This window comes from Crocodylus porosus, unplaced genomic scaffold (genome assembly GCF_001723895.1).
Source record: "Crocodylus porosus isolate Cpor-Errol unplaced genomic scaffold, CroPor_comp1, whole genome shotgun sequence".
Lineage (NCBI taxonomy): Eukaryota > Metazoa > Chordata > Crocodylia > Crocodylidae > Crocodylus > Crocodylus porosus.
This window is the reverse complement of record NW_017728953.1, coordinates 579233-598316: the sequence shown is the minus strand read 5'-3', so window position 1 is coordinate 598316 and position 19084 is coordinate 579233. Positions and strand designations below refer to the sequence as shown.

Genomic DNA, 19084 nt, shown 5'->3' with positions numbered 1-19084 from the left:
GCTGGCTTTGCAAGGGCCGTTCAGCGGGCCAGCAGGGGCAGTAGTCCCCCCGTCCCCCCGCGGGCTTAGTTTAAAGCCCAGTGGAGCAGGTCAGCCAGCCTGGCTGAGAAGAGCCTCCTCCCCAGGGAAGAGAGGTGGAGGCCATAATTTGAAAGTGTTATTTTAAACCCTTAAGGCAAAAGCTACTTGGGGCAGCTTCTCAGGTATTTCTGCTTGGCTCTTTCTGTATATTAAATGCACAGGGCTAGAAGCAGAACTGAAATACTTTAACAAGATTAACGGCAGAGCCTCACTAATTCATGCTAATGACTCCAAGACCCATTGCAAAGGACCAAAGCTGCTCATTAAATGGCGTATGCATACCAGGATACTGCATTCAGTTCAAAAGTTTAGTTTGTCCTAATTCAAAGCATACGAGGAAGTAAGAAGACCACAGTATGCTTTCCACTAGTAAAAGATCACTAATCCTTGGCTACTGAATCTGGTTGAAGCACACTGTTCTCCTCACCTGGCACTTTGTACGTGCAAATGACAAATGTTATCAGTAGGCCCGTGCGAAGCGGCTAGTATTCGCATTGGCTTCAGATTTGGCTGATCTGAGGGACAGCAATTCGAATCACTGTCCCCAATCGATTCAGCTGAATCCGATTTGGAGATTCAGCTGCCTACTTACCAGCATGAAGCCCAGGTCCAGCTCCCTGCGGCGGCGAGCAGGGACTGCCTGAATCGATTCAGAGACTTCAAATCAATTTGGACCTTTTTATTGGTCTCCCAATTTGATTTGGATTTAGAGATTCGGGCACCAATTCGGGCCGAATCTCCTCCAAATCGAATCGGCACCCAAAGCTTTGCTCAAGCCCTAGTTATCAGCAAGTTCCTGCGGCTTCCTTTTTGGCAGAGATTTCTACCATTTACTGAGAGCCTTAAGACACAGCTAACATCCAGTTTATCCTGCAGTGTTGCCAAAGTGACAATCCTAGATCCCACACCGGGCTGTTCAGATTCTGTTGTGCTCATTCAAGCTGGACTTCAGACACAACAGTGAAGCGCTACAGGAACGCCTATGTTAAAGGAACGATGGCCGCTCCTAGAGCAAGAGGGTGTATTCAAGACCTTCCACTTAATAGCAGGAAGCAGGACGGGAAAGGAGAGAGACTGCTTTGATTTAATAGGTGTCTTGTTAGCAACCTCACCTCGTGGAGGAAGCAGCCTCCGCACAGGCTAAAAGGCAAAGGCTGCCTAGCTGCCAGTAAGGAGCAGCTGAAAGCAACCCTTTGGCTGCCCGCCAAAGACAGACTGGGAAGCTTTTAAAAGCGCTCCCGGCATTAGTCTGCCACGTGTTCAGAGAGCCTGCAATACACAGTACCCCAATTATTAGCTAGTTTGGTCCCCTTCTGTCACTCCCCAATTTAAGGCAAGTGAGACTTTGCTGTGGTAGGTCTCATTATTCACTTTAATTAAAATTTGTCTCTTTTCAAAAGGAAAAGGTTTAAAATGCAGTGGGGCGGGGGAAGGAAACAAAAATGGCAGCTAATCAGGACACCAGTTACATTTACCATGATCTGGCCACTCCGTGCATAGCATGGCCGGCAACCTCCTTCTGGGCTGTCACCTACAGCTCTGTGCTTGTGCACCACTTTAAAATCTGTACAGTCTCTACAGAAAAGGTTAAAAATTCACAGGTAGGGCTGGTTTATCCCAACCAGGCTGGGAATGGGATGGTTGAGTTACATTTCCCCAGAGTGTAAGCAACTTGTATCAGCTGCCACAAGCCCATTTCCAGACACGGTACAGAACGGAGCGCTGCCCCACTCACTCACACTGTAAAGGGTGTCCCTGACCTTCAGCCCAGCCGAGCGCAACTTACCTTCTCCCCATCCTGATAGGAAATGGAGTCCACAGAGCTTGGCGGCATATTCTCCTTCTGCTCCGATTTGTCCTGGAGCTCACTTTCACTGACTCGAGGCTCATTCTGCAGAACAATAAAGCACTTCAGTATTGCCGGATTCCTTTCCCACTGGAGAGCTTTCAGCTGTTATTCTTGAAAGAGTCTTCTGGACAGAAATCCCCCATCACACACGAGTGATGGCTAAGGGGAAGGGAAACAGAAGTCTACTCTACACGCATTCGATTAGTGACGTGCCACCCTAAAACTTCTCCCTCCTCCGTGTGAGCTTGGGATACAACTTTATTTCACGCCACCACCTTATCATGGAAACACTTTGGCATTAAGCATCCCTTTCTCTTGATATAAATCTCCCCCTAGATCCAAGTTTTTTTCTTGCTCTCGTTCCTGATCTCTCCACTCTTTCCCCTTGGCTGAAACAGTACAAGAAAAAAACCCACATTAAGGCACTATGAAAGTTAGCAATAATTATTCCATGTGAAAATAAGATCTACCCTAGCTTGAATACCTGCCACCAAATTTCAGATGAGTTTTACTGAAAAGTCTTTGGAAAGAGACATATCTACATCTCTCCCCAAAGAGTTTTCTGTATATATCTATAGCTATATTGAGAGAGAGAGAGAGAGAGAGAGAATAGATTAATTTTTTTTTGACACGCAAGAATCACAAGGTTTCATGAATGTTCCCGTCAGTACTCAGATCCCGTGGTGAGGCAAGGCTCATGCCTTTCACAGGGCAGCCTCTCTATAACAAAGGAAAGAAGCTGCTAAATTCCAAAAAAAGATATACTAGACTTTATATGCAGGGCTTACATAGCTCTTAGTCCCTATTTTTCTCATCTCATTAAATACTACTGTTGTAGTATTAACTACTGTTGAATACAGATCTCATTAAATACAGCTGTTGAATATACTAGTGCTTTCAACCAGGAATACTTGAGATCGTTCTTCTGGAAGGGTTCTTAAGGAATTACATTCTTGCAGTATTGCAAGAGAAGAAAACACACCATGTGTTTACTAGTCTCTATTAGGTCTTGCCTATACCATGCATAGCACTGGAGACAAGTCTCATTCCAAGAAGGATTAACTCTGTTTTGTAGTGTAGCTGGAACCAGGGCTCTCTTTATTATTTGGAAAACTCTGCACCATCACACCAGAAGACCCTTTATGCCCCTTTGGCAGAAACCTGGCAAACCTCCTGCCCAAAACTAGGTGCTTGAAAATTGCTGCAAAAGTGACTACAGCTACAGCAGTTTGTATGCATGTGCAACTACAATTCTTGCCAACAGGCAACTAGTATCCTGCTGGGAGTGACTGGCAGGGGAGAGCGCGCAAGGGAGGGACGACGGTCCCTGGCAGGGATTCAGCCAGCAACAACATGCAAATGGGAATGTCTGCATTGGAGGGCCCAAACCAGGACAGTGCTTAATTTATACTGGGAGCAAGTCCAGAAGGAATTCATGTGGTACCTGGCTAGCTACTAGAGAATGATGTAGTCAGCCAACTGAAATCATTGCCATTAGAAACTGCAAAAGGCAGTTTAGCTAACTGAATGCACCAAAGGAAAAAATAAAAAAAAGAAAAATCAGGATCTAGAAAACAGCCACAAGCAGTTAAGCAGATTTCATAGACATTAGGACTAGATTTGTTACACTATCTGCAATTACTTTCAGCTCGTGCCATTAAATTTACTTCAGTTATACCCAAAAGCTTAAGATTTAGACCCACTCTGCATATGGTGTGCAGAAATCCCTTCAGTTTGGGCAGGGCTATTCCAACGAGATAAAATACACCCACCCACCCTCTACAGATGCTTCTGGGAAGCATGAACACTTCCAAAGCTTAACTCCAAGATATTCAACGCTGGTGGCTCAAGTCACGAGGCAGTTCCTTACTTAGGATACTGTCATACTCTTGGAATGCATTGGTCTAGCTATAGAGAGCATTCAAAAAAAAAAAAAAAAAAAAAAAAAAAAAAAATGGGGGGGGGCAAAGAGTCCTAAGAGCCCCAACATTAACACAAAACAACAGACGATTCTGACTAACTCGCCCCTTCCCGACACATGCTTGATTCTTGCCGAGTACCCTGCAGTTTGCTATGATTCACTAGTTGCTATTTCCTGTTTAAATATCTGGCTAGCTAGCACAGGCTAGTTCTTTGCAATAGCTCAGGTAAGAAAAAAACAGGCTGAGGTCAGAGTAAATAAGATAAGAGTATTTGAAGAGGACTGTTTGCACAGAAGGCTGGTTATAAAGCTCGGGCCTGTGATGGGATCTAGACTCCATTCATTAAAAGCCTGTGGGCAAGTCCCTGCTTCATTTCTGTCTCTCCTTTTCACCTTAATCCAAGGGGCTGCAAGGTTGAATGAGTGTGTGTAAAGCAACCAGAGACATTTGGATATAGAAAGCCAAGAAATATCCATTACAGTCCCAAGTAGGCTCCTTGGCCAATGTGCCAGCTGTTGAGTCTTTGGAAAGTGTAGAGATTATTCCTGGAAGAGGTGAAAACCCATCTCTCATTTCAGGGCTTTTAATTCTGCAGAGCAGACTACAGGCTTTAATTTCAAACAAATCAATGAATGATCTTCTCCTTTCAGACAGCATAAAATTACATATTCATAGCCTAGTTTCCATCAGACATTTCTTAGCCTCAGGGCTATGCCAATGCGACGCCCACCACCTTACACAAAAAGCACAAGGGCAGACATACCGCGAGGCTAGTGGGACTCCCTTGCTTAGACACGGCTGCCTGGTACTTTGCCAGTCTATCCTTTATTGAAGTTTCTGTTAGGCGAGGCATCTCCAGGGCTCTTCGGCTCTCCGAGCTGAATGTCGGGGAGCTGCACATTAGGTGCCCTGCAACAAGGCAGATATATGGTTAGAGTGACCTTGATAAGGTGTTAACTGTAAACTCTTCTGCAGAAGAATTCAAGCATCTTCCTAGTCCAGTCTCAAAATGATGCAAAGGTATGTGATCCCCTAGCTAGCAGTACCAGCCTTTCCCAGGCAACACAGCTGTATATTAGGAGCAGCATCTCAGAACATGCACGTAACATCTGTGCATTTTAGCAGCCGCGTGGAGGAGTTCAGCCAATGCTCCTCACAAGCAACATGTAAATGTGTCAAGTGCCATCCCTTAACCAAGCAGAGAGCAGGAATACACACAGCTGTTTCACAATGGCAGTGAAGTACCTTGGGTGGTGTTTTCCTTTATTAATCCTTGCAGAAGGAAGACGTAAAGGGGGATCTAGGGAAAGAGAGGGGAAACTTAACCCTCCAGTCCTAATCCCTAAATACATTATTTAGGCCTCCTCTTGACCAAGATTTTACAGACAGTTTAAACTTGGTCCCAAAGCATCCTGGCAAGTTGGTTAGAGATATCCCCATTTTATGCAGCAGGAGCATAAAGATACTGGATCATCCGATCAAGGCTGTAGTGGGAGAACATCGCCAGACTCGGATCTAACTCACAGGGCTGCGTCTCCCTCCTGTCTCCCCCCGCTCCTTACCTTAACCCACTTCAGTTAACAGTCACCTAGCCCTTATTTTAGGCAGGGCATAGATTTAGGAATCCAGCAGCTCTGATCAATGCACTACATGTCTTCTTGAGTAAGGGTCAATCCTTTCATGATAGCTTTGATCACGCAACAGAACTAATAATACAGAGATCTTTAATAAACCAGGTCTCAAATGTCTGACTCGTTTTAATTTACAAGACGCAATATAAACATGTTCCAATGAACGTCCCTCCAGGTGCACAATGGTAAGAACCGATGCTTTTCATTGCATCATGCATTGTTCAGGGAAAAGTATGGTTTGCAGCGCTAGGAAGCAAGAGCCAGTATTAGCCATAGGCTGGAAACACACTGGAGTCGTATTTAAAAGCCATCATTTGAACAAAAGCTATTTAAGGACACCTGATCAATTCAGCAGTGCCCATAATTCAAGAGCTCAATAGCAGCTGCAGAGCTTTGGAGGAAAGGTCGTGTGGATTTAAAGCAACAAGAATTTCACCATAGAGGGATACAAGCCAAATAGGGAGAAATAAGTCTACTGCTACTCTAGCGTCTCTACGAGTTAAACTACATAATCTAATAACAAACCCAGGACTAAGAGTCAGGAGATACAATTGTCTTCTTAGTTCTGCCAAAGTTGTTTCCCACGCCTCGGTTAAAAAAAAAAATGGTTAGCAAGTAAAGGTGCTACACAGCAAGGCTTTAAGTTTGTAAAATCCTTAGACCCCTCGGTGAGAGCATTGGATCTCTCTCTCTTGTGTCTGCCGGATAAAGTTATTCCCCTTGTGTCTCACACGCCAAACGGAGCAATTTCAGTGCCCCGGCCCAATTGCCTCCAGGGACTACCAACCTGATGCGCTACGGCTTCTCTCACCAGAACCAGTATCGAGGTCCTCAGAAGAGAAGCTGTTTTCAGAGATCCTCCCGCCACCCGTAGTCTTGGTCTGGTCCCGAGGAATCTGTTTAAGACAAAACCCACTTATCAGCTCTGAAGCAGCAGAGATGGTTGATCCTTTGAGGTTGGCAGGAGTCTTTAGCAAATGTCCTTCATTGGACTGAACAAGTCTGGCAGAGGTCATGCTATTCAGCAAAGAAAGTTTCATTAAAGGATACCTACCCCCCGCAGAGGTATACAAGCGCCCTTGGACTGTAGCAGGTGATTAGTTGTCTTTGCTTGAATGCCCCAGAACCACAAAGATTGCAGATCTTTTCGTACATTTACCTTCTCCAGTACATTGCCATAAACTAGAGGTGGAGCGACTGGCAGTTTCAACGATAGGCTGACAGGTTGCAAACTCAGTACCAAACACTTTACGAAGGTGTCAAATTCAGGGGGGAAGGGTAATGAGCCTTTTATATCTGCAATCAAGCCCAGCGATTAAATAGCAAAGTTCTAGCATGAAGGTTAGTCCCAGATGACCACAAGTTTGCTCGTGTCAATTAAGCGAGAGTAATCCCAGTCCAGGCATGCCTTAAATTATTTCTAGTAAAGCTGTCGCTTAAACAGGATGGTCCTGGACAGAAATCTTCAGATCTCTGGGATAATCCGTATCCACACAGTAGTGATGGCTGGACAGGAGATTTTGCAGACAGATGCTCTGGCTGGCTCATCCAGACTGGATACATATTTGTTGCAACCAACCCTGCCAATGTCCCCCACAAATTTAGCGCTCAATAAAAAATCCAGCAACTGCAAAAATATATTTCAACAGCCCCTCTGATTGCTCCAGAGTGTGCAGAGTTTAAAATCGGACTGCATCGAGATAGGGTGTTTTCACAGCTGAAATTCAACCTATAAACAAGAGTCCCATCATCCCCAGGAAGAGTTAAATCTCAAAGCCAGTTGGAAATTAAGATTACAGGCTGAGGAGAGAAAAAAGGGCAGGTTTGGCAAGACGTGCCTACCACTCCTTTCCCCCCACCTCCTGCTGCCAACAAGTTTTTCATTTGCCAGTCACCAAACTGCAGGAAATTCCACTGTTTTATTCTAACTGAGCTGCACTGGAAAATAATCACTGTGAAAAAATCAGTGCTCTTCAGCACACAAGACAGAGGACCTTCATTAGGAAAGGAAAAAAATCTTTTATGTTTTCCATTAATGTGGGAAGGAATTTTATAGTTCTGCCACTTAGGACTTTGATAACTTATTTATTTATTTATTTATTTTAATTGAAATAGACTTGGCCAAGACAAGCCTTCTCCCTCTGCTAAAGGTGCTGATAGACGCTGTTTGGGAGTTGCCCGAGCCCCTGTAGGAACTTGCAGGCTCATCACTTTTGTCGCCAAGGTTTGTTGGCATGCCCCTTGCAAGCCCCTGCTCCCCTCTAACGCCACACGGAGTCCACTTCAAGGTCTTGGAAATGTACAATTTGGAGTTTAAGTAAAGGCTCCAGCTTTTGGATGGGTTGTTTTCCACCCCAGTACGTACGGCAGAGCACGGCAGGCAGCGAACATCCAAGAGCCAGTCGGTATCCTTCTTGGCAAGCAACGCGAGGAGGGTGTGACGGATAGGAACCGGTGTCTACCCTACAGGCTGATCTTAATATCAAAACGCTCAGAAGAAGTAGCTGACATGGCCCGCAAGGTTAACACCAAGCACAAACTTCCGCCCACTGGGTGCGGTGCGGCTGTCAGCGATACAAGCGCAACGGCAAGAGAAGTTTACCAAAGCCCTAACACAATCCAGGTAGAAAGCTGAACTGGACAGGTAAGGGCAAGGGGAAGTCTTCAGCATTACAGAATCAGGTCTCAGGAGCGCCAAGGTTGCAAAACTTGGTTCGCTCTCTCTCATCTGCATGATAAATAACTAATCCTTTTATAGGAACAGAGGTTCTTACAAATCAGGGCTAGAGGCTCACTCAAGTTCCCTTCCCATCTCTCACATCCTCCTTCCTCTCAGCAGTCAAGAATTCACTTGCACAGACTTTCCCCCACATCTTCTTTTGGAGAGATTATGTGGACTCAATGCAAGAGAAAAAACAAAAATATTACAGCTTCTGGCGATCATTCCTGTTCCAGGTAAAATTAATTTCATGGTGCATCTACGCAAGATTTGGGGCAGCATGCCCAGGTGTTTCCATACCGTGTAAAAGCAGTGTACTAACCAACCTCCTAGCTACACCAAGTCCAGATTGTTGCCCCTCCAGTGCAGAGGACACTACGGAGCCAACAGCCTAGAAGAGGACTTGGTGGGATTTGACGAGCTCAGATTCACAAAACTAACAATGCAAACCAACCAAGTTACAAGGCGAAGTGTAGAAATTGGAGAAAAATCACGTTTTAAACCCTATACTGGCATGCTGCAATTCACTGCAGCAGGAAGCCAACTCTCATGGCCGTGCAAGTCGAGATAACGAGAATACTATGAATTTCAAACAAATCATCTCCCCTCGCTCTCTTTGCTCTCACGCATTTGTAGGCAACAGGAATATCTGCACCTGAAAGACCCAGGTATCAGCTACTTCTGCGGAGGAAGATATCCAACATGATTACTAGCCAGTGATCCGGTTCAATAAGATGAATTCAAACAGGATGCCAATGTTAAATTGTTAGCTAGAATTCAGAAGCGGTTCGCCTTGAGACTTAAGCGGGGGGGGGTGTTTCAGCAACTATTTACAAGGGAGTTAAAAATGTTAGCTCTGCCACACAGGCACAGAACGACACAATGACATGCAACCAAATAGCCATGTTAATCCTGAATTAGTAGAAAAACCCAGTGTTAAGCTCAAGTGCACAAACTGTCTTTTTTTAGACACTGGTGGATAGAAGACCTCAAGTGACCCGAGTTACCGAGTTTGGAGTCCTCCAGGGAACAATGGGATCCAACTGGTTTAACAGACCCCAGTTCCCAACTCCTAATCTTGTGACCATATAACTAATTCACTGTGCAATTCTGACCAAAGCAGCATGCAGCCCTGCTTCCTCCGCCCAAATCTGCGAAAAGGGAAACGTAGCCACCTCTCCAAAGCGCCCCCAGTTCTTGACTGAAACACACCTGGGGCACCACTGTACTCATGTCAGCAATACTTGGCATTTGGCCTAACAATTAATTTTGCTCCAATAAAACCACAGGATACCTTGTTTGATCCAATGCTATGTGAGGCATCTTTGAAATTGCATTTTACTACAAAATAATTATTGCCTAAATTTTAATAGCTGATTTTATTTTTTCCTCCAACTTTTTTGGCAGTCTCACAACGCTCTTCTCAGATGGGCTGGTTACTGAGGTGCTTAGAGGCACTTTCTTCCCTGAAGAAGTAATAAGAAAAAAACCTGCCTTGCTTATGAGATGCAGGGACTGCAACAAGATTTGAATAAAAAACGAAAAGGAAAAAAAGACAGGGATTGTGCAGTATGCAAGCCAGGCAAAATTTAAACCAGTCAATCGTTCATAGTTTTGGTAGCCTGAATAGCTTTGTTCCTGCTGAGCACTGTTGAGTGAACCGAACCCAAGACAGGGAATTGGGGATCTGGCATGCTAACCTGGACCCTGCCACTTGCTGCCTGTGTAGCCTCGGCCAAGTCACTTGAGTGTTCTGCCACCTCCTCCTCAGCTGGACAGGGTGCGACCGACCCACTGTGGACAGTGGTGGGTTGTTTTTTTGGGGTGGGGGCTTTTTGTTTTTACACATACCTTGTACAGTGCCAGACAAGTATCAAGGGAAAAAAGTGCGTCTCAAAGCCATTGCAGGCTTGCACGCTAATCAGCACTCTGACAACAGCCTGCATTTCAGGGGCGGGCAATTATTTTGGGCAGAGAGCTGCTTACTGAATTTTGGCAAGCCATGGAGGGCCACATGACAGGCAGCCCAGAGCAGATTAATATTAAATTTTCTAAATTTTTTAGGGCCCCCGCGGGCTGGATAGAATGGCTTGGTGGGCTGCATCCGGCCCGCGGGCCACATTTTGTCCACCCCTTTAGGAGAACGGTGAATGAAACAGCTAACTGAGCACCATGCACTACATAACTAGCCAGACTTGCTGCTGCTGTAGTAGTTTCCTACCTTCGCTCAGTTTTACTACGTCCCTGTGGCCGCCTGACTGCCTGCATTGTCTGCCACTGCGTGACGTCACCCTGCAATTCCAACAAATTCCTGGGCCGGGAAGCTTACAGTAGGCCTCTTTTTTTTCTTTTGCAACTTGAAATCACTTCCCCCACACCCCCAATTTAAAAAAAAAAAACCAAAAAAAACCCTCACACTGTTTCTTGTTAGATTAAAGAAAGAGAAAGCATCTGCAAAAGGAGCTGGGTGCAACAACTTGAAGCCTCCTCAGGTTAGCTTTCCTGACTTCCAAAACGATGGCGAGGCAGCTGCTGTAGGAAGCACTTTGCAAACACTGTTCCAGCAAACGATGACTAATCTCACATATGGGTATAAATTCCAGTTAGAGAAGGAGTGGGCTCAGCATTTCCTCCACCCTATTCAGACGGTGCCTGCAAACTTTCCTGTGGACGTCTGAGCGGTTCAGTCCCATGGGTGCAGCTTCCCAGGATTCCTGGGGAAAGATTCCCGAAGTGGCACCCTGCTACATCTCTTAAAAATGAGCACCCTTGGGCTGGAGACAACCCAGAAAGATCTTCTTTAATGATCTTTTTAAAAGTAACAATTACATTAATAAAGGAATAACGCAGGCAACAAGCTCACATGCAAAGCTGTTCCTGTACAAAGTATTCTGAGTGTCAACAGGCAGGCCTTAATATTAAAAGTTGAACACAAGCCTCCATTTATTGTATGTAAATAGTTTCAGCATCCAAGATTCCTCTCTCTGTCTCTCTTGCTTTGTTTTACTGAACGTTGTAATAAAACCACCCCACATAAGACAAAGCCAGAAATATAGGAAACTATGACAAAACTGGAAAATCCACCAGCATCCAAGACTGCATTGTAAGTCACTGGCATATGCAACTCATTTTCTAGTTAAGCAATTCTCCCTTGGGACACACAGTCTGCAGTGCACATGCAGGATCAGATTTCATGAGCAGTTGTAGGAAAATGCAAGCCCTGTGCATTTGCAAGTCAAAACTAGTAAAGCAGGAGCTGCCTAGCTATCTTTACTTCTTTTTCTTGCGAGAGTATTTTTGCTGATAAGAAACATTTGTTAGGATGCATAGCTGAAAGAACAGCAAGGAGGAGACCCTGCTACACAGCAGCTGCCTACAAGCAGCCCTTCGTTTTATCGCTATTAGCTAGCTTCATTTTGGTTGCAACCTATTTACAATTCATGTTTAAAGTGACTCACAGGCTCAGCGCCCTTAGATAGCTGAAGATGCAATCAGTCCCACCTCAAAAGTAGAGAGGGAAAAAAAACATTTAAAAACCAACACATTCTGCATTTGTCACAATGGCTCTTGTCTGGGTTGGTGCCATCTATCCAATCCAAATTAGTTTCTCTTCTTATGGTTTTTGTTTGGTTGTCGATGTTTTGTTAAGAAAAATGCAAAATCCAGCTTCCTGCTATTGTGGAGCTGTCAGAGAGCATTCATGACATCCCTGAAGCTTTGAGCACATTACAGCGCGTATCCACCCAACTCAAACACACGTCACTAACACGAGCCACGGAGATACTTTCCCAGTCTAACTGCAAACCAGAATTGCCCCCTGCATCATGAATATCCCTAAGCCAACCCATGCAAAGAGTTTGCCCAAAGCCCAGGAGACAGCTTACTTTCAGCCCCTATAATAGTTGATCCTTACCTTGATCTGAGTTGCGCCCCCTTTCTCAAACATCATCTTTAGCTTGTTTAGCGGGACGCTATATTTCTCTATCTTTCCTGAAGAGTCTGGGTTTTCGCTGGCCTCGGGCTTTCCTACTTCTTGTCTGGATTCTCTTAGACAATTTTCCATGTTATCACCCTCCAGCGAGTGGCTTTTAAGATCTTCGCTGTCAACGCCGGGACACCGCACCTGGCCAAAGGCTCCAGAAGGGGACCGGAGTTGAGATCTAGCACTGACCCCTGAGATGTGATCAGCTTCTGCTAGAGAAGCCGGGCAGCTTTCGGCTCCGACGCTGGGGCTGGCGACCTTCTGCCGAACCTCAGCACAGCCGCTTCGCAGAGCTTCCTTCCGAGATTCAGCTCCCAACACTGGATTCTCCCACTTCTTCTTTAATGCGCTCAGGCTCCCCCTTTTAAAATGAAGGGGAAGACTGTCTGTGGTCTAAAAAGAACAAGAAGTTAGTGCCAGTTATAAATGGCCCGATGAAGCATTACGGCACTTCCTCTCTGTACGAAAGGAAGCTAAAGGCGCGATGCTGAGCTGAGCTTGCTGCTTTTCAGACAGCTGTGAATAGTTACAACTGTGCCACATGGAGAAAGCATCCAGGATAGGGGAGGAAGGAGGGGGGGAGAAGACAGAAAAAAGTTAGGAGCTGAAGCAGGAAGTGATAAAACAGGGCGGCCTTATAAGGGAAAAAATAGGGAGTCCAAGTCTAATGAGAATTAAATGAGACACAAAGGCTTGAATCGACATGTTTGCTCTCCTTGTTTCTTTGTTTCCAGCAAAAGGAAACCAAATCCACACCTTAACAAGCTGCAGACCTATTGTAACAAGGGGGAGAAGCAGGCAGGCTATGCCGAGCGTCGTGATGACTCCCAGCCGCTCCGCAATGCAAGCGGGAGAACAATTTGCAGGTTGTCCCAAGAACTCAGGTTGCTTTCCAAAGCCACTGCTGCTTTGAACTTTGTTCTGCTATAAGTTACTGGTAGCACTTTAATAGCAACTGTATTCATTTTAATAACAAAACCCCCAAACACCGTCTAGCTCTTTATTAGACCACCCTATGTAAGGCGTCAGGTTAGACAGCGGTTACACACATCTTATCAATTTGAGCCATACTGAAACTAACCCGTCCATTAGAGACAATAGGTTGCAGTTACCAGATGGCACATCCTCGGACCGCAAGAGATGTACCCCTAGCCCTGTAGCATCCCAGCACACTAGGCACCTACAGCAGTGCTGTCCCCAGATTCAAAGGTTTTTAAACCTATTTCGGCTTAGCGCTGGTTACCCCACATCCAGACACCAGACCACCTTGCATTCAGCCACTTACAATCTAATACCTGCCAATGCTGCATTTTTTTCTAGTCATTCCACAGGGATCCTACCATGCCTGGAACAAACGGCAAGCAGAACAGGTCTGTAAAGCCGATGGGAATTAAAGAGGATTAGCAGCTATATTGGGCTTTAAGTCCCTCACCCTATTACTCTCCTGGTCACATTTTGAACGCTGCTGGGCAAATTAGCTAGCATGCACCTAAGCTTGGAGAAGATCAGTTAGTCTGATGCATTTAAAAGCACTGAAGGTGTAGAGCAAATGGAAAAAATCCAGCCAAAGTGGCAGAAGACTACTATGCAAAGCAGAGAGAATTAGATGCTGAAGGTCTTGCAGACTTGGACACCAGGTGTGCTGCTAAATGCAGAGCTGTGGCACAGACATCTGTGCTTAGTCACTGCTTTGCCCTGCCCCTTTCACTGACGTAAGAGCTCTGAGTAGGGAGCTGGCATTTTTCCCCTATTATCTCCACTGAGTCAGAGGTCTACTATTCAAAGAATAAGTTTCTTTAAACACCATTTTAACTAAGAATGACTGACCCACAAGACAATCCATACTAATGGAGGACTGACAACAGAACCACCTCACTCCTTCCTCTCTCAGCTCCCACCTTTCTATGTCCTCTGTGGCTCAAAGACCGGCAGAGCTTATTAAATTGGCCACAGTTGATAGCAGCCATACTAACGGATCAGTTCTCCAAACCCACCTGGATGACGGAGGTGGGACCTTTCCCCAGCAGGCTGTTTGTTCTGCTAGCCTTAATTATCTGTTAGGCGATCAGAAGCAGGACAGAACATGCTGAATGAAGTGCTGATCAGGGCACTGGAAAGGAACAAGTAAGTTTGCATCTGCGATTTCTCCTATGCTCCAAAGATCCCAAGTTAAAGGTGCTACATCAAACCAACGTCAGCTTGTGAGGACATCTCCACGCTATAAAACACACATAGAGGGAGACCACAACCACGGCTCCAGAGCTGGATGCAATGTGAACCACTGAAGTTTAAAATTTGAAGGCTGCAGTTTGAAACTACTTCCAAGAAAAGGTTGTTAGAACTGCTAACCGAACAGTAGTTCTCAGAGCCCCAACACCAACATATCACAGCACTGCCCCCAACAGAGACCAAGCGATGCTTTAGCATCCCAAGCTCAAAGAAATGGAGGCAGCACATTTGGAGAAGGGCTTGTCCGTGCCTTCTGGGCATCAAGGTTTTTTTAATAGCCTTATTTTAAATAGACCGGATTATCAGAGGATCTGCTCAGAAATGCAGACTTGCAATTTTGGTGAATTCTCCTGCAGAGTCTCCCAGCCCCACAACAGGCATGCGGGGCAGGGGGGAATGGAGAAGAGTGAAAGTCTTACACAAGGTGATATACAATGACTCGCCCTTAATGGGAGACGTTTGAAATCTTGTAGGCTTGTTTCCAAAAAGGATCCCCCTAACGCACTCTGCAGTTAGAAGAGGGGATAGCACTGATTAACATTCCTGGAATCGGATATCTTCCTTTTAAGCTTAAAAGTTTACTTCACAAATGAGGAAATGAGTAGAAACAGCACAGCAGCCTCAAGCTAAGAGTGGACATTAGCATTTGGTGGTAGAAGTCACTTGACAAGTCACTTGACTTCCTTGGGCTTCAGTCAACCCTGAGGAGGCAGAACGGGGATAAGCCAAAAGGAGGACTTTAGCAAAAGGCAGAAAAGCCAAATTCTCCTGGAAAGAGTGCAAAACAAAGCACACAAATAGTTCAGCTACTCTCAAACGCATCGGATACAGGAGAAGTAAGCATAGCAGGCCATATACTGCTGTTCACTTTATAAAGCCTGTAAATACTTACATTTCTTTTTTTTTCTGTGGTAGCTTCTTCAGCTGCCTTCTGGTACCTTTTGGGGGAAGGAAAAAAAACAAAACACACACCACTTATCTAAAAGTCAGAATCCCAGGAGTGCATTTACCCTGAAGCAAGGACACTACATACTTTTCAGCCCCAACAGACAAAACAAAAATGTAAGTCTTAACACTTGCAGATAAAGGGCTGGTTGTGCATTGTGGGAAGCATTAGAAGTCAGAAAGTATATAAGCAAAATGTCACAAGGAAGCTTTCTTTTAAACAATGTAACTGAATCATACGATTTAAAAGCCATTAATTAATGAAGCCATTCAAAAGAAAAAGAAAAAAAGTCTGACAGATGTCCCATACTTTACTATAGTAAACCTAAACCTGAAAAGAGCTCATTGGGAACCGTGGTCTTTGGCTGCAGAAAGCACGCTTTATTTGTATTTTTCTTTTAAAAGAAGTCACAAATGTCAGAAAGTTACTGTACTTAAGACTTTAAGACTTGTGCTTCAGAAGAAGGGGTAGTCTGTTAGCCTGGTTTTGATTTGCACGAGCGAGTGTTTTGCCTCAGTTTCTCACTGCATGGTCCAGCAGTCACACGCCTTCGTATCATTAAGGGAATGAAATGCCAATTAGACCCACCTTTGAATGAGAGATGCTTAAGTGATCACAAAACAGATGCTTTATGTTCTTCCACGGATTCTAAACCATCCTATCATTTGAAGGGGTTTTTTTAATTTTTGGGTGAAACTACAACCCTATTTGCTGATAAAGTTGGCTTAAAAAATAAAACCCTTAAGTTATATCTGATCAGTGAAACACTAGCAAACTTGAAGGGACATCACAAACTAAAACTGCTATAGTCTCTTCCTATGCCTAATGCACATTGAGTGCCCCAGCCCGCTATAGGAAGCAAATCAAGCTTGCAGCCTGCAGATAACAGACTATCTATTTCCAGATCTGGTAGCAGTCCATTTGTATATCTTATGCATAGGTGGTTCCTATACAGAAGCCAGCCTCCCTTATTAGCCTGAGCAGCAAAGAAGTTTTGGTCTCACCTACCACCTCTTTACAAGCTGCGCTTGTCACAGCTTCCATTTGGAGCAGCAGAAGCCAGCCAGCCAAATTCCTGCCACTTACTTAACTGCATTATAAAAGATTTCAGGCAATCTCAGCCATACGGCATTACAAACTTCCCAAGTTTGTGCTCCCGCAATGGCTCCCCTACAGTAGCACAGTAAGGCACAGGAAAGAGGACACCAACCAAACGTGGAGGAGGGCAAGGAAGACGTTCTAGTATTGCTTTACCAGGGGCGGGCAATTATTTTGGGTAGAGGGCCACTTACTGAGTTTTGGCAAGCTATCAAGGGCTGCATGACAGGCAGCCAGGGGCAGATAAATATTAATTGTCTAAACTTTTTAGGGGCCCCACAGGCTACGTAAAGTGGCCTGACAGGCTGCATTTTGCCCACCCCTGTGTCTGCCCCTTACTGGAGGCAGATTATATCACCTTTGCATTGTAGCCAAGGGTGGCCCCTTAAGCAAGTTGGCTTAGCTCCACCAGTGGCGACTAACAGGGTGCATCCCAGGCAATAGCTCTGCTGCCAGAGACTGCGCAGCAGCCCACAGGTTACCTGTTTCAGAACTGAAAAAAAAAAAAAAAAAGGCCAACAAACAGCTCAGCTGAGAGCCTGATCCTTGGAAGAAGTTAGCTTCTCCTAAAAGGATCAGCTGTGGTTGACTTGCTTATGATGGCTTGCTCAGTTTTGAGAAGAAAAGCACTAATTGTAATGCTGATGCTTTGGAGAGTTTTATTGGATGCTCTGGCAGGATAGTTGCCCCACTGGCTTACACTGTGGTACCCAAAGGTTGCTCTCTCGCTGTCGCTAAAGTGAAACGAGTGTACAGGGTAACTCCTGTTGTACACATCCACAAAGCTAGCTTCAGTTGCAATGCAGAACATCACAGAAATATTTTTCTATGCAGGAGTTCTAGGATATCCAAAGCTGAGTTGAACTGTGTGGACTGTTGGTTTGGGGTTTTTTGAAAAAGGAAGAAGAATATAAATCAGTCTGTAGAAACGTGGGCAAAATTCAGCCCTGTGCATAAGGACACAATTTCACCAGAATTAAGGGAGTACCAGTAGAAAGGTCAAATTGGACCAAAATTACCAACAGCAGATTAGACAAGGGAAGGGAATATCAATCCCACTCTATTTCCAAATGTAGCGCTTATTTGCAGAAGGTAATTTTCTCTCTTCCGCTTCATTTATTGCCACTTTTCTTGGACAGCCCTGCTCCAACATTAGCAGTGAATAAAAAGGCATCTATTTCTGAAATAGAGGTTTGAATGTCTTTGTTGGCAAGCATCTCTCTTTGCTGCCTAAAGGAGTGAGCTTGAAGTCTTGGCTATTAGGCAAGAGGGTAACCTGAAAGGAAAATTAAGAATCTCTAGTCCAGCTCCCCTTCCCTTGCTTCCCCAGAGCAAGAACATTCCCCTAACACACATGGTTTAAAGAGATTAGAGCCCTATGGGGTTGTGGGGAGCCTATGTTAAATCACTCCACATTTCCCTAGACAAGCTTTTCCTGATAACCCTTTAAGTTTCTTACCAAGAAAATCCATCACCGGCAGCTGTCTCCACTTGGGCTTTTAATTACAGTTTTGATCCAAAGAGAAGAGAGTGTTGCCCACGCTGGTATACAGGAACTGGCAGGTCAGACCTGCCCAATGCATCTCATGCCAACCTGTAAAGATCTGTTCCTGATCCAAAAAACTATATGGGTGGGTGACAGCTGCTGGGCCCCATTGCCAGGGGCACAATACTGTGAGTTGGAAGATAAAGTGGTCCCTTCTGTTCTCAGCAGACACAGCTGGTAACACTAATGAGGGCAACCAGAAATAGGTTGCTAGTTCTTTTTCTGGGGGGAAAAAAGCAATTGCCAAACCTAAACTTTGCCCGAGGTACAACTGAGAAGTATGCTAATGCACAGCGAAGAGGTTTTAATTGAATTTAAGGAAAAGCATATGGAACAGGTGCACGATAAGAGCCATCAGCTGCCAGGCTACACATGCTTTTCTTGGCCAGAAGCTGCACCGCACTTACTTGGAGAACCTCTCCACGAGAGCTGATGACTTGTTCTTGTTGACTAGAGAAAGCTCTTTGGCAGTGATCCTTAGCGACTGTGAAGCCCATTGTCTTCTATTAAATGGCGAGGGCTCCATCTCGTGAACGTAGAAATACCTATTCAGAACAAAGCAAAGCAATGACCAATATGAAAATCAGATCCAAAAGACGACGTTCCATTAAACACTTAGAAGTGATCCGTCTCCTACTATTGCCACCCACCAACAGTCGCTGCCAATGCACCATATCCACTGGGTTAAAAAGCTGCCACTTCCCCTAAAGAAGTCTTTGAAACAGTCTCCCCAGTAAGGCACTAACCACAGCAATAGTTAGCAGCAGTCAGACAAGAGCTGAACAAAAAAGGATGCCCCCCCCCGCAAGAGATCCATAGCTCCCCTTACACAGACAGGCTCCAGGAAGCCCAGCATGTCCTTTCTGTTTCTGGCTTCTACAACAACCCTGCCGACTTTTATGTAAGAAGGCTGGAGTTATGAAACCAAGGACTGGAATTCCTGTCCAAACATTTCTCCTTTACCCTCGTGGCGTTTTGTCTTAATGCAGCAGCCACTTCCTTTGTGAGCCGGGGAAAGGTCCCTGCTGGTGGAGACGGCTCTAAACCTTACCCTGCGGTAGCTATCAGTTACCTGAAGAAA

General features: G+C 45.1%; 1 protein-coding gene and 1 long non-coding RNA gene across 2 annotated transcripts in view; one reads left to right on the top strand and one right to left on the bottom strand.

The window, feature by feature from the left end:
- The window catches only part of LIMA1 (LIM domain and actin binding 1), a 26982-nt gene extending 8406 nt beyond the window's left edge, over positions 1-18576 (bottom strand). Inside the window, exons 1-6 of the mRNA XM_019556464.1 lie at positions 18411-18576; positions 15306-15351; positions 12116-12577; positions 6271-6379; positions 4616-4761; positions 1868-1972 (exon numbers count right to left, since the gene is read on the bottom strand). Of these exons, the coding sequence (XP_019412009.1) occupies positions 1868-1972; positions 4616-4761; positions 6271-6379; positions 12116-12577; positions 15306-15351; positions 18411-18529 (987 nt within the window). The 5' untranslated portion in view covers positions 18530-18576. The remainder of the gene's footprint in view (positions 1-1867; positions 1973-4615; positions 4762-6270; positions 6380-12115; positions 12578-15305; positions 15352-18410) is intronic.
- Positions 14578-15365, top strand: LOC109324461. The gene is made up of 2 exons (XR_002104937.1): positions 14578-15249; positions 15329-15365. It is a non-coding gene; the product is annotated as an uncharacterized LOC109324461 (long non-coding RNA).
- Positions 18577-19084: the final 508 nt, after the last annotated feature.